General features: G+C 37.7%; 1 protein-coding gene across 1 annotated transcript; it reads right to left on the bottom strand.

Moving 5' to 3' along the window:
* Window positions 1–1,078: 1,078 nt before the first annotated feature.
* Window positions 1,079–8,110, bottom strand: NDUFA4 (NDUFA4 mitochondrial complex associated). Its single transcript, XM_065883962.1, has 4 exons — window positions 7,939–8,110; window positions 6,473–6,561; window positions 5,712–5,772; window positions 1,079–1,296 (listed from the first exon to the last, which is right to left on the bottom strand). Exons 1-4 carry the CDS (start codon window positions 7,978–7,980, stop codon window positions 1,240–1,242), a joined length of 249 nt encoding a protein of 82 aa, XP_065740034.1. The 5' UTR covers window positions 7,981–8,110; the 3' UTR covers window positions 1,079–1,239.
* Between the last annotated feature and the right edge of the window lie 7,891 nt (window positions 8,111–16,001).

The raw sequence follows: 16,001 nt of genomic DNA, 5'->3' as shown, positions 1-16,001 counted from the left end.
ATACAGACGGCCGACTACACTATGCCATTTTATATAAGGAACTTGAGCCATCTGTGGATTTTGGTGTCTGCGGGGGTAGGAGGGGGGTGGGTGGCCTGGAACAAATCCCCCATATACCAAGGGACGACTATATCCACATCTGACTAAGAGAATGAACTTGAATAATTTAATCCCAAGTCTTGGTTTCCTTACTGTTTCTGAAAAAAATTTAAGTATCTGATATAATCCATATACCATTTAATTCAGTTCCTGACATGTAAAATGTGCTATTACTTTGTAAACACAAAGATTTATTATGCCTACATATTAAAATCCAAAATTGTCTCACTAAATTCCTCAAGTTTCTATGATGTCATGATTTACATATACCTATGTGGAAACTTGATATATGACATGGTTAATTCTTGATTAGCCACCACTGAACCATTGAAATGTTCTGCTCATCTGATCATTTGAGATCCAGCTAAAAGGTCAGAGCTATGTAACAGGTAACATCAATATACACCCAAACATTTTCTCTTACCAAATTCCAATTCCACAGCCCATTCTTAAAAAGTTAACTCTCACTCAAAATTGCTACTAACATACTTTCTAGCCTTTAAAAACCTGCCAAGGCTCAGCAGAAGTTCTCAAGAGCTCTTCCTGGCCACTAGTTCCATGGTTAGTAGTGATGGACTCAGATCCAACTACAATCCCCAGCCAGACCACGGCGACTAACAACCTTAAAAATCTTCAGCAAAGAGAATGCCATGGTAAAAACCAGCATTAACAACTGCACATACTTCGACATCAGCCAGTAACAGAAATCTAGAGGTTTTCATTTTGCCCATGCCAAAGAGGCTTGAGTAATCTTGCCAATCTACATTTGATTTCCAGTTCTAGTTCTTAAATATGCCCTAGTGTTACCAATGGCCTACACACAAAATAAAAGTGTTTTATTAGAGCAGCTTAAAGTCTTATTTTCAAATTACACGAATACACAGAAATTCAAGAAACTCCTTAAATTCTAATAGTTTATTTCCTATAACCTAAGTTATAAAATTCAGAGTAGAGTTTCAGCATTAAATAGTGACACACATCAAGTTTCAAACTATTTATTAATCAGTGTAAACCCCATCACAATACACCAACATGATTTTGTGCATTTAGAGGGGAAATATTTCCTGGTTAAGTGGAAAATTGTGCGGATGGCTTCTGGAAGACCTTCATTCTAAGCAGCTTTATAGTGAAACATTTCATTTAGAAGTCTGGACCTTCTTTCTTCAGTTTGCTGTAATCTACATTCACTGAGTAGAACTTGGAAAAGAAAAAAGATATTTTAGATAATCAATCAAATACACAAAGATGGTATAGAAGTTTAAGATTATTTTTATTCAGCTTTCTATAGTAACAATTACAGACATTAATTTTGTATTAGGAATATTTAACAATATAAAAGTCATTCAAACAAAGACATTAAAATTCCAGTTCTTTAATAATGGTTTTGGTAAGGTAAAAACATTCAATCTTCCTCAGAAAAGCAGTGGTAGTATAATCTGGTAGAACCTATAAAAAAATTCTTCTATTTCAAGGTGAATAACTATGAATTTCTTCTGATATATACTTCCAATTCTTATGTTTTTACTTCCATCTCCACTACGTACACAGGTCACTCTCCAACAGAATAGAGAAATACCAGTTATCATCCCTATTTGGTTAGGAAAGGGCTATAATTTAGATGGGAAAGATTTATAGCAATAAAGATTGGCTAGTAATATAAAGTAATACTTTGTTGTGTGTTTGTATCCATAATTTTTAGATACAAATTGGCCTGCTTTGATGGCTTTTCTGTCCATTTTCTCTCTCTCACTTAGACATTTCCTTAATTTCCTAACCCAGAATGCATCAAAATCAAATTCACACCTGACCACCTTTGGTACAAAAGCTTTTAAACAGTACAGTATTTCTGCTTTTAAATAATACTGTATTTTGCAAACTTTGTAATTTCCATAAATTTCCTTATATTCAACTTAAATTAATTTTAGAAATATATCTTACTATCATTACTTAAAAAAACTGCCTCTAACTCTCAGCAACTTTAAAAAAAATGATTTATACTTGATACTGCTCTAGAATTCCTACTGAGGAAACATTAGGATTTATACATAAGCTAGGATTTATGCATAAGCTATAATCTTGAGTTTACTCATTCTTGTGCCAAAGAAAACTGAAATGTGCTGTAATTACTTGGAGACTACATTATTTAACTCCAAAAGAACCAAAACTGCAGAATTATCATCATTTTCTTCAGTTTTTAAGGAAGAAGCTCATAAATCTGTGTCCATTATTTCTTCAAACCCTTTTCTTTATTTCTCCAAACACACCCTAACTTCTTTATCTCTAATTTTAAAAATCTTATTTTATTTGACTTTAAAAAAAAGAAAAATTCCCAGGTTGTGAAGCTTATCCTTGAGATACGTACACAGACTTTTATAAAGTTTATAAACATAAAAGTATGAATCAGTCATAAAGCAGTATTTTTTGTTCTGACAGTGTTCTCCTATGAAGCAACTGAACTAGACAATGAGACTTAAAAAGAAACTAACTGTATCATCTCTAACATATTAACAAAATATTAAAGGGAATATTTATAAAAGGAACTGCAGGTTATATTTTAAGAAATAAATATTTGTTGGGCTCTTCTAATAGATCCCAGGCACTGTAGGCAGAATGCTTTATGTTTATCTTAATTATCACAACCTTACTCATTCTTACTTTATAAAAGAAGACACTGAAGATCAAGTTATATGACTTGCCAGAAGCAGGATCAAGCCCCTACATCGAAGCAGAGTCGAAAGGTCACAGAACCTTTGCTAATTTTCTCAACACTAAGCAGGTTTCTGATGTATTTGCTTTTATTCGGTTCCATGTGCCAGTATCAAAATACTCCGTTGAAGTAATTTTCAAATCTGATTTATTTTTCAGCTTCCATGTCCACATTCCTTTTCTCAATTTAATGGTGGATACCTTTAAGTTTTTTGTAACAATAGCTGGGAAGGCACAACATATTCTGATCTTGGCTTTGGGGCATTTTATTCAGATGATAAGTGTTGCTAGGTCTTTAATGCTTAAATCCTATTTTAGTCACCTCTCTTGTTTGTATTAGTTAGCTTCTGCTAGATTGTGAAGTAGCAAAAAATAACCACCAAATCTTAGCGGCTTATAAGAAAGGTCTATTTTTCATTCACATTATATGCCATTTATAAGCTGACTGCCCTGTGTTCTTTTCATTCTAATCCTGGGCTGAATGAGTAGCCCTTAACTGTCAATGTGGTCTCATGACAGATGGAAAAGAACAATGGGGGAACTACACACTGGCTCAGAAGTGGCAGATAGCACTTCCCCTCACTTGATTTGCCAGAGCAAGTCACATGGCCAAATCTGATGTTAATGGGTCAGAAAAACAATTATCTTAGGTGAGGGGAAGTGAATGATAGAGAAAGAATAACCTACTCGACTAGTCTTCTAGTCTAGAAGCAGTAGTAGGCATCATCCACTCCAGGCTCACAAGCTTCTGGACTTGGTTTCCTTTTATTTCTGCTTGCAAATGTCCCAATTCTTCTAAACTCATCTCTTGGCAAGTAGAGCCAGCAACAGTCCACAAACATCCTGTTTTCCAAAAATCTTTTCTATAACAAACTCTTTAGGCACATGGTCTTCTTTCCAAGTAATAGCAGGTGACACCTTATCAAATATGTTGCCATTACGTGATTCATTTTTCCAGGCTCTAACACCAGTATCTTAGCTATTCACAGCCCAATCTATGCTGCACACATTAGTTTTTTGTTGCTGCAACGTTCCACTTCCAGCTCACATGGCCTCATACTGGCAGGTATTTTCATGTTCCAGAACATGATCAAAATTAGCTTCATTATCATAATCACCTGAGGAGCTTTCTAAACTACATACGCAGAGACTCCAATATGCTCTTTGGTGGAAGGACTAAAGGCCTGTTTTTTCTGTTTTCTTTTCTTTTTTAAAGTTTATTGGATGTGGAATCATTTTCTCCAGAATGGACTAAAATTTATAGGAGAGAAAAAACAAGATGCCTGTGTATCATTTTTTGAGTCAAAATATGACACAGATTAGATGGTTCACTTCAGCTTCACCAGTGCATTTTTGTTTGTTTCTTGTAGCAAGATCAGTTTAGAGACTTGGAAGCCAAATTATAATCAGAAGGTTGAGTGGAAAGCTTGGAATCTGTAAAAGGTGACAGTTGTCTTAAAAGTTGTTGTCATCAGTAATGACAGCATCCATCTCCATCAAGGAGGTATATCTGCTAAGGGGTCCTGAACACTCCTCAGTCAAGACACCTCTTCTTGAGAGTGCTCAAAGAAACTGCTATTTTTTGATGAAGCAGCCTGGTATAATGGAAAATTCATGGCAAGTTATATACTGTAAATGGGTAAATTGTATGGTATGAGAATCATACTCTAATAAAGCTGTCCCCCACCCTTTTTGACATTGCAAGGATTTTTTCTTTGTATGCAAAAATTTTACAGGTAAGTAAAGCTGTGTTTGGGGAATCAATGGTCTCAGATTTTCAACTACATGGATGGACCTTAAGGGCATTATGCTAAGTGAGATAAGTAAGACAGAGAAAGACAAATACTGTATCATAACGCTTATATGGAATCTAAAAAACCTGAACTTGTAAAAACAGAAAGTAGAATGGTAGCTACCAGGGGATGGGGGCGCGGTGGGGAAATTAGGGAGATGTTAAAGGTACAAACTTACCACTACTAGATCAACAAGTTCTGGAGATTTAATACACAATATAGTGATTATAGTCAACAATACTTTATTATAAACTTCAAAGTTGCTAAGGAACTATCTCTTAATTGTTCTCAACACAAAAAAGTGAATTATGTAACATGATAAAGGTGTTAGCTAACACTACTATAGTAATCATAGTGTAATGCATCAAACAACGAGTTGTACACCTCGAGCTTATACAACGTTGCAGGTCAATCATGTATCAATAAAACAAATTAAAAAAAGTAAATGGCCTCAGTCCATGAAGTCATTCTTTGGAAGAGTAGTTTCACAAACCAGTTTTCCAGAAAGATGTTAAAAAGTTTATCTAGAAGGTTTATGGTAAAATATAAGTTTCAACTGATTTTCATTTCTTCCTACTAATTCTCAGCTGAAATATGTCAACCATACCAAGAAGAAAGAACAGCCAACCAAACCAGCCACTAGATTAGTGCTACTCAAAGTGTGGTCCATGGACCAACAGCATCAACATCATCTGAAACCTTATTAGAAATGCAAATTCTCAGCCTCTGCAACAGATCAACTGAATCAGAATCTCTGGGGATGGAGCTGAAGAAGATGCCTATGTATACTGAGGTTTGAGAACCACTGCACTACACTACCCAAGAACAAAGAAAATATTAAACAAGAACTATACTCTTTTTTTTCTTAGTCGAATCAGTACAATTAAGACATTATCTTCATTTCACATACAGAGTCTAAAGCCTGTGAATAAAATCCTTAGAAAAAATATTAGAAAAATATGCCATTCTAATTTCACAGAACAATCTAGCAATTCTTCTAAGTTCATTGTAACAGAATCTTACTTGCAGATCCAATCTCAAAAAGAACCTACCCCATGACAAAGTTTATTAAAATACAATTTCCAGCAATTTTGAAGCAATTTTGTAGCTTACCTTGTACTGATCATTGGGACCCAGTTTGTTCCAGGGTTCTGGGTTATTCTTTTTGTCCCAACTAAAAGAAATAAAACATTATAACTGTTAGAGTAATAAAACACTATTTAAAACAGTCTTGTACTCAAGAAGCTAACATTTCAAATATATTAATCCCACTTCCTATCAGGTGAAGGACGGTGTTATTTTCATTATGGAGTTGAGAGATAGGATTCATAATAAGCAATCTCATGTAATCAATCAGAAAAAGGTATAACACAGAGCCTCTTGGGGCAGTTGTCCTTGTCCCTATCCCTGCCACAAAAAAACTTTACACTTGGCTTTTACTAGTGTTTTCTATTTCATCAATGAAGTGATATATAGAAAACTGCATAGAAAAATAATGAAACAACTTTTTCCATGCCTGTTCTTTTACAACTTCAGAAAGAAGCATTCCCTATTGTGGAACACAGGCAAAAAACACTTAAACATATCAGCAACCCTGACTGTTCTATAAAAAGTTATTATTATCTTGATCCTCACGTTACAAAATAGGTATAAGCAGTTCTACTCAACCAATGAGAAAATGAGACTCAGAGAAATTTAGATAATTTCATGAACCAGAAAAAGTAAATGACGACAGTAGAACCAGGATCTGAACTTACTGTATGACAACAAATTTCAGGTTCTTTCTACTACTGGATGCTGCCTCCCTAGAAAGGCTGCGGCTCCTGAATCAGTTTGATAAACCATCAAAGTTCTAAACATTTTCAAGCACTTACCTGACATCTGGATTGAACAACGCCAGGCGCAAAACATACAGTGCTGCTCCAGTACCTCCCGCTCCAATAAATATGAAGAGGGGGATCAACTGGAACCAAAAACAAAATAGAATCAAGAATCATCTTCAAATACCTACATACTGATAAAAATAAACAGAAAGACTACAGTAGTTTCTACACATTGATTTCCAAGTCTCAAGCCAGCTTTTAATTTTTTTAAAAACTTTAACAGCTTTATGGAGGTTTAATTTACATGCCATAAAATTCATTAATTTCAAGTATGAAACCACCAATGATTTGTAGTAAATTTATAAAGTTGTACAACCATCCCACGATATAATTTTAGAACATTCTCATCACCCCAAGAATCTCTCAGGGCCACTGCAGTCACTCCCCATCCCCCCACCCAGCCTCAGGCAACAACTAATCTGCATTTTATCTCTATAGTTTTACCTTCTCTTCAAACCTCTTTTTAATCTTCTCTTAAAATTTGAAAAAAGATAGACCTCATATTGAGATAAGATTTCTTATAACTACATTCAAAAGAAAGAAATGTAATTTCCAAACGATGTAAAGATAATTCTGGTTTAAATGTGAAAAAAGTTACATTCAAATTTTAAATTTTCCCAGAAAATATATCGCCTTCTTCACTTAATATTTATACATCCCATTAAATTTCCCAGTTTCTTTCAACTCAAGGCTTGCAAAACAAGCTCTTGGCAAATTACTTAAGCTTGCTTCGATACAGACGTTACGAAAAATAAAAATTCTGTTAAATAAAGAGTCTGAATGAGCAAACAGAAACACACCTATTATAAATACCAGTTTTACGCATAATCTCTGAAAACGTACTGCTACCAACGCTTAATGCGTCGTTAGGCAACTGGGTTTAAGATAAAAATTAAATACTGCGTAATTGATTTTTAGGGCCACAGCACGTTTATATGCAGGGGAAAATGTGAGATACAAAAGAACTCAACTGCGATTAAACTCCATACTACAAAAATCCTCCCAAATATCAAGACGTCCAGACAAACTGAGCATTCCAAGATCAGAGACCCTCATATTTGCCTCAAAGCCTCATGGTGCAATGCAGTGAATACGAGACTCTAAACAGCACAACAAATAGGGTGCCTGACCTTTCCTGGTCTTTAACCCACACAGCGCACAACTATCTCTCTTGGTCCGACCAACCCGCAAGAGGACGCGCCCACCCCACTGTTACAACATTTTATTTTCCTCGAGAGCGTCCCTCACCTTCCGTGCGCCAGGCCAAACCCCGCAATGCAAGGCCTGGAAGGTCAGAGCTCAAGGTCCTGGGGCAACCAGCAGAATAGGACAAAGTGAGACAGGGTTCAGCCCCGAGAAACGGTAAAAGGCTGCGAAGGAGAAAGCTCAGGGGAGGCAGCCGCAACCCGACACAAGATGCACAAGCGAAAACACTGGGAAAGGGTTTAAGAACTTACGCTAGGATGCTTCTTGGCCTGACCGATGATCTGGCGGATCATGGCTGCTACAGAAGGCTCGAGTCCAGACGGAGAGAAGGACAAACTTGCACAGCCTTCGGCTGAACAGCCTTCGCGCCGAGGAAGGGCGGACGTCCAAAGTCAACCAGCACCTCCTACCTGAAGGACCCCTGCCTCGGAGGACGGCTTGCGACAGGAGGGCCCGGATAAAGCTGTCCTAAACAGTGCCTGCTTTGATCCAGCAGCTCTCGCGCCCGCCTAACCTGTCCAAACCAACAGCGTTCAACTGCAAAGTGAAACATTGTCATTCCTATGCTACTCGTACTTCTGATGGGTAATTTTTTGCGTCAAAAGTAGAATCCTTCGATTGACTACACAGGCACTTGCTCGGTAGGCCCCGTGTTTAAAGAGGGGGCGGACAGGCGGACGCACGGGCCTCGTGCTCTGCGAGCCGGGTCCTTTTGCTAGCCTCCAGAGAGCCGGGTAGGCGCGCCGAGACGCTGGGGACGCGCGTGCTGGTCGGGCGCCGCCCGCTGTGACCGCCGCTGAGGGAGCTGCGAGGCGCCTTTGGCTGCTGAGCGCCGGGCGTCTGGAGGGCAGGTCGAGTCTCTAGCCGCCGAGGTCAGCGACTGCGGTTTAAAAATACTGCAGCTGCTTCCTGTCCTTGACTGTCGTTTACGGGCAGAAATTAGAAACTAGTAAGTGACTTAAAGATGGCAGTTGTCCTGTCACTGTGATCTGTAAACAGTTCCTGAGCCTCGCTTAAGTGTTCAACGCTGCAAAGACCTTTGCGACATTGCCACTATTCTCTCCCCGGGCCTGAAATTGAATTCTAAAAATATGTTTTTATTGGTCGTGTCGCTACACATAATCTTTTCCTGTACTCCAGTACAATTGTCATTTATCTGTTTGTTTTTGTTTTTTAACCCGAAAGTCTTCCCTGAGACGGGCTTTAGTGGACACTCTGAACCCCCTCCAACCCCATACGTAACTTAAAGCATCAATCAAATGATCACACAAGTAATTGGGCCTGGAAAGAATAGGAAAAGTCACCTCTGAAAAAGTAATGTTAGACCTGAAGGAGTAGACGTTAACCGAGTGAAAGGAAGGATGTAGATATACAGAAGAGAGGTAATAGGAGTGACGGTCTGAAACTAAAGAGACTTTTTGAGAAGCTGAAGGAGGTCTATACGTATGGTTGGAACTTGGAAAGTAAGGTGGGAATCAGATCTGCTGGACCAATGGTCATTTACACAGCATGGGTTTTATGCTGAGAGCATTAGGGAGTTAAGCAAAAGCAAGATGTTGTGGTTTTAAATGATTGCCTTGTCTATGAAGAATGAATTCGAGGAACATGAAAGGGGAGGGACTGGTTAAGGGACCATTACAATAGTCCCTGTGAGATAATGGTAGCTTGGACTAATATAGGGGATGTGATGATGACGAAAAGATTCCAGAGATATTTAGGAGGTAGCACCAAGACTTGGTGATTGGTCAGACATAGGGGAGTGGGAAGATGGGGGAGTCCAGGATAGTTTCAGAGGTTCAGTTCTGGCTGTGTGGATTTTGATGCCTATTATTGAGATAAGAAACAATAGAGAATGATGGGTATGTATTTATGTAAAACCCAAGTGGACTTCTGTAGGGCAGAAGAGACATATAAACTAGAAGAATACATTTAGGACTATTTATTTATTTATTTATTTAAGCCCACCACGCGTCTTGTGAAATCTTAGTTCCCCAACCAGGGATTGAACCCAGGCCCTCAGCAGTGAGAGTGTGGAGTCCTAACCACTGGACCACCAGGGAATTCCCTAGGACTCATTTTATTAATAGGAAATGAAGTCATGCGACTGAATGAGATTGTTTAGGGAGAGAAGGTTGAGTGACAAGAGAGACAAAGGACGTGGAGCTGGGGAATGCCAATATGCAATGCTTAGGAGAGGGAGATATGGCCAGCGAGGTAGGAAAAAAATAATAAGTGGTGATTATTAAGATGACATGTCATGAAGCTTATGAAGACTAGTGTCTTTTTCATTCATTCAGTAAATCTTTATTAAGTACCTACTCTGCATCTGGCACTGTTCTAACTAGGGAGATAGCAGTGAACGAAAAAATTGTTCCTCCCGAATGGAGTTTACATGCTGGTTAGGAAGACAAACCATAAACAAACAATTCAGATAATTTTAGAGAGTAACAAACCAATAAAATACAATAATGAGAGAGAAGGACATGGGGGAGTGGAGGAAAGAAGTTTACTTTAGTGAGAGTAGACATGGAAGTTTCCTCTGAGAAGGTAATATTTGAGCTGAAACCTAAATGAAAAGAAGGAGGTAAACTGCTGAAGATCTGAGGGAGGAATATTCCAACTGTCAAGAAAAATGGTTTTGAGATTTTAAAAAATAATAAATAAAATGCTCAAGGGAGGCCAGTGTGGCTGACCCGTAACAAAATGAGATCAGAGAGGTTATAAAGGTCTCTCTGACATTAACCTTATAAACTATGGTAAGGAGTATGGTTATGTTAAAAGAAAATATCAGCACAAAAATCATAAAAGATACTTAGAAGTGAACACAGAAGCCTGATAGCAGTAAGTGTAGGTAGGCCTTCATTAAAGAAATTAGAAGCAGAAGACCTCTCCTTGCAATATTTTATTTTTAATAATAACACTTGGTAATAAAATAAGCAGGCATACAAGAATGCCACTGTTAATAAGAAAGTAAAATCCAGTGGCTTACTCTTTTGTCATTGACCTAGTTTCTAGAAGTAACAATAATATAGGTAGTCAAGTGATGCCTTTGGAATTGTTAACAAAGCAGGGTTAGAGAATATAAATTTCGTTAAAATAACTTTTTTTTGGCCATGTGGCTTGGGGGATCTTAGTTCCCTGACCAGTGATTGAACCCAGCCCTCTGGCAGTGGAAGCATGGTGTCCTAACCACTGGACCGCCAGGGAATTCCCTAAGTTGCATTAAAGATTAACCAAAATGTCCAGTTGTAAAAGTTTAAATTTTGCACGTTAAAGTTAGGGGAGTCTGTGAGCAATATTTTAAGCAGATTGGAAGATTAGAAGTGACAGTCTGGAAAAAGAAGCCATAGTAGAATATACATATTGTAAAAACAAACTTTAGCTTTAGAAGTAGGATTGGTATGTGTGGTAGATTATATTGTGTACAAATACCTGCTGCCTCTCCCTGGAAGGGGATATCACTTACTTGCCTCATTAATGTCAGGCTTGATAAGATGACTTGCTTTATTTGCAAATGAGATGTGAAAAGTAGTCTGTGTCATGCACAGGCAGAAGCTTTAAGAGTCAACAAGTGCCATGTTCTGTCTTTTCTCTCTGCTACAAGATCAGCAATGTTGTAGATAGAGCCTCTGTGTCAGGCTGAAAACTACTTGGAGCAGATATGTTGCTGACCTATGGAGGACTACTGTACTGAGAATGAAAAACAAACCTTTATTGTTGCAAGTCACCAGATTTGAGAGTAGTTTGTTACTGCAGCATAGCCTAGCCTACTGTGACTAATACAGAATTTGGCACTGAAAGTGTGGTGGTGTATTATCATGAAAAAAATCCTAAAATATATGACATTGGATTCAGGACCCAACAACGTGTGATGAGGTAACTATTACCACAGGCTAGAAGGATGGCAATCTTTATTATGCAGTGCTGGAACATTTTGTGAAATAATTCTCAATTAATTAGAAGGCAGTTAACATCCCTGATGAACTCAGAGCTTTCAGTGAAATGGCAGGCAAAGGGTATGTTAGGAACATGTATCAGTTGCTATTCTCAACAGTTGACAAAGTAGTGCAATAAAAAGGACTCAGAAAATAATTGATCCATTTGCAAGTTATAATGATAGAGAATGGAGCATCTAGAAAGTTAGAGAAAAAAAAAAAAGAGGGAGATTTGCTTCCACATAGATGATATAGCCTGAACAAGGCAGAAAAAATAAAAGTTCATAGTGTAAGTGCATCATGTGTAGAAGGAATTGAGATGAGTTCAGTGTGAGGGAGCTTACGTTGCATAAGGAGGAGTTATAGAAAATGAAATGAAAAGGTTAACCCAGATTTTTGAGAAGTTTATTTGGAACTTTATCTTTTAGGCGGTGAAGAGTCATAAGTTTTATATCTAAATACAGGATAAAACAACTACAGGGCATACTGTCTTAATCAATGAATTGGAGCTGTTTTTTTACCATTCCATTCTGAAGACATGTGCCCTCTAGATTTCTTGTTCCTTTGTTTGATTTAATTTTGTGAACAATTTAAAAATCCAAAATATCAGTTGTTCAAATTAAACGCAAGTTGTTCAGTGAATAAATCTAAAAAATCTAGGCAGTATATCAATAGCACCCCCCAAAAATTATTTCTCTTGCATGGTTTCTCTGAAGATTCAAGCCCAGAAAATTCTGGAAGGTATAGTAATTATATGTTATTAATGTGTGACAGGAAAGAAATAGCTTTATTCTTAGAGAAGAAAAATTTGATAAGTGAGCCATGGAGTGTGACTATATTAATGCAAATTGAAAGCAGAATCTTATATTTTTTACTCTGTTTGCATTTAGGCATTTAATTATTTTTCTAGCAGATAAATTGACAACCAGAGTTGTTTTTCTGATAAAACAAATACAAATTATACCTTCACTTATTAATAAAGATTCTGTAGCTATACTTAATCTAAAAATAAAAATGTTCTTCCACTAGTATTGTGGTTGCTTAGTATAAACTGTAATTATAAAATTTCTATAGGAAAAATGAAAACATAGTTTGTTCTGTGAAAGTTTACTTCCGCTGTTATAAATCTCAAAGCCTCACATACTGTCATCAGTTTAAATTAAATACCTGAAGCATTTTATGTACAAAATTCAATGAATAGTAAAAAGTAAAGAAACTCTAGCAATTTAAAATTGTTGTACTTCTTTTCACTGAAAACTTCTGGTTAAATAATATTTTGGGAAAACTGTGTATTTACAGTTTTTGGAAAATTATGCCATACACGTAGATCTTTAAATTATAGCTTTTAGAAAATAACTATGTTCTATTCTTCTGTGTTGCCATTTATTATCTCTCTGCAATTTCTATCTTTTCTATGAATCCATTCAGTCATTTGTTCATTCATATATTCATTCATTAAACATATATTAAGTGCCTACTATGTATTGTTCATCATGCTAAGTGCTTAGGATAAAAATAACACAGTGTGGGGCTTCCCTGGTGGCGCAGTGGTTGAGAGTCCGCCTGCCGATGCAGGGGACGCGGGTTCGTGCCCCGGTCTGGGAGGATCCCGCATGCCGCGGAGCGGCTGGGCCCGTGAGCCGTGGCCGCTGAGCCTCCGCGTCCGGAGCCTGTGCTCCGCAATGGGAGAGGCCACAGCGGTGAGAGGCCCGCGTACTGCAAAAAAAAAAAAAAAACAAAAACACAGTGCTGTCTTTCTTCAACATCTTGTAGTCTAGCGGGGCTGGGAGTATAATTATTACAAAGCTTTAGGATAAGTGCTACGATAGGCACTGATACACAGCTTAGGTTACTTGGTGTATAGTGTCCTAACCAAGGTTAGGAACATGAATTCATTTTTGGCAATGTTGGGTCTAGGATATCTACGAAATATCCAATCAGAGATGCTCTGAAGGCTGGCAGAAATATCACTCTTGAGCTCAAGAGAAAAGTTTGGTCTAGAGGTACAATATAAAAGGAAAGGTCACATATGTGAGAGTTACGGGAATTGATGAGCTTGGCTACAAAGAATGTGTAAGAAGGAAGGTGTAAGGAAAGAAGAGGGTCAGTGATGAAAGTCTAGAGAATACTAACAAAATGAGGACCAGGCCAAGAAGGAGAAGTCAGAACAGAAAAGCTAGAACGAGTTAGAAATGTAGGCAGATATATCCATCAGGGTTCAACCAGAGAAACAGAACTTCTAGGACATGTGCATGTATAATGAGGGATTTATTATAAGGAATTGACATTATGTAATTGTGGGAGCATTGTTTCTTATTGCATCTTGAAGTTAGTGGGAAAGGTAGTCAAGAAAGGAGGAGGACATGAGGCACAGAAGCAAAGACACATTAGAACCTATGGGGATGGGTGGGACCCATGAGGGCAGAGAGACCACGTTGGTCTCTCATTGCCCCCAGGCTCTCAACGTCAATGATGTGGGTATCCTGCCAAAGACACTAGAGCCCTTTGTCACAGAACTAGACATAAACCTAGTTTAGGAGTATAGAAACTGAAGGAGGAATTTGGCAAGAACTGGAATACTAAGAGCTACCCCAGATCTCCTGCATTTCTGACATACCTACTCCTCCCTACCCTCATTAAGTTGTAGTATCCCAATTTCCCCTTGCTAATCAAAGTCAATTACTCAAGCTAATAGAGTAACCTCCCATATGGCTGTTGATTGACTGGAATGAAGAGCGCCAAGTGACCAGGAGGCAGTTTCAACTTCCAGTTTAATAGAATCATTGCCCTACTCCCTGACAGAAGCATTCTTTTCTTGAAACTAAGGCTTCTAGACCAGCTAAGCTACAGTTGCAGGGGTGGTCAGAATTTCACTAGTGGATTATTAGGGAAAATAGTAAGAGCCACTCCCATATTATCTTTCCTACTGTTCTTCAGGGCTAATCCAGAGTGGAACTAAAGTGCTACAGCTGTCTATTTGATATTGACAGCATTTCATACAGAAACATCTGTAAAACAGGCTCAAATATCTCTTTCTCAGTTAACTGGTCAAAGAGAGTGCTCTATGTAACCACAGGTGCAGGTTGAGAGGGGAGGGGGCATTATTGCAGCAGATAAACGCAGGCATCTATAACAGTTACTCATGCAATTTACTTATACCTTCAAGACCAGCTCAAACTCCTCTAGTTTCCATTTGGTGATGCAATGCTGCTCTGCATATTCAGTCTTACAGCTTTGTTGGTCAGACAAAACCCAGTTCATGATGGATAACTCAGGTAGCATGGTAATTTGCTTCAAGTACCAACAGATCTGCTAGGTTATTTTTATTATTGAAGTATAGTTGTTTTACAATGTTGTGTAGGTTTCTGGTGTACAGTTTACAGTGATTCAGTTATATATGTGTATGACCAAATATATATATGTATTCTTTTTCAGATTCTTTTCCATTATAGGTTATTAAAAGATATTGAATATAGTTCCCTGTGATATACAGTAAGACCTTGTTATTTATCTATTTTATATATAGTAGCATGTATCTGCTAATCCTAAACTCCTAATTTATCCCTCCCCCGCTTTCCACTTTGGTAACCATAAGTTTGTTTTCCATGTCTGTGAGTCTGTTTATGTTTTGTAAGTAAGTTAATTTGTACCATTTTTTTTAGATTCCACATATAAGTGATATCATATGATACTTATCTTTGTCTGACTTCACTTAGTATGATAATCTCTAGGTCCATCCATGTTCCTGCAAATGGCATTATTTCATTCTTTTTTATGGCTGAGTAATATTCTATTGTATATATATACCACTTCTTCTTTATCCATTCTTCTGTTGATGGACACCTAGGTTGCTTCCATGTCTTGGCTATTGTAAATAGTGCTGCTGTGAACATTGGGGTGCATGTATCTTTTCAGATTATTGTTGGTGCACATATTGTTTCTAATTAGAGTTTTCTCTGAATAAATGCCCAGGAGTGGGATTGCTGGATAATATAACTCTATTTTTAATTTTTTTAAGGAACTTCCATACTGTTTTCCATAGTGGCTGCACCAGTTCACATTCTCACCGACAGTGCAGGAGGGTTCTCTTTTCTCCAAACCTTGTACAGCATTTGTTATTTGTAGACTTTTTCATTATGGCCATTCTGACCAGTATGAGGTGATACCTCATGGTAGTTTTGATTTGCATTTCTCTAATAATTAGCAATGTTGAGCTTCTTTTCATGTGCTTGTTGCCCAATTGTATGTCTTCTTTGGAGAAATGTCTATTTAGGTCTTCTGCCCATTTTTTTAAAAATTTATTTATTTTTGGCTGCGTTGGGTGTTCGTTGCTGCATTCGGGCTTTCTCTAGTTGTGGCGAGTGGGGGCTGCTCTTCGT

Source organism: Phocoena phocoena, chromosome 9 (assembly GCF_963924675.1).
Source record: "Phocoena phocoena chromosome 9, mPhoPho1.1, whole genome shotgun sequence".
In the NCBI taxonomy this organism is placed as follows: domain Eukaryota; kingdom Metazoa; phylum Chordata; class Mammalia; order Artiodactyla; family Phocoenidae; genus Phocoena; species Phocoena phocoena.
The sequence above is the reverse complement of the archived record's forward strand: the minus strand, read 5'-3'. Positions and strand labels throughout refer to the sequence as shown.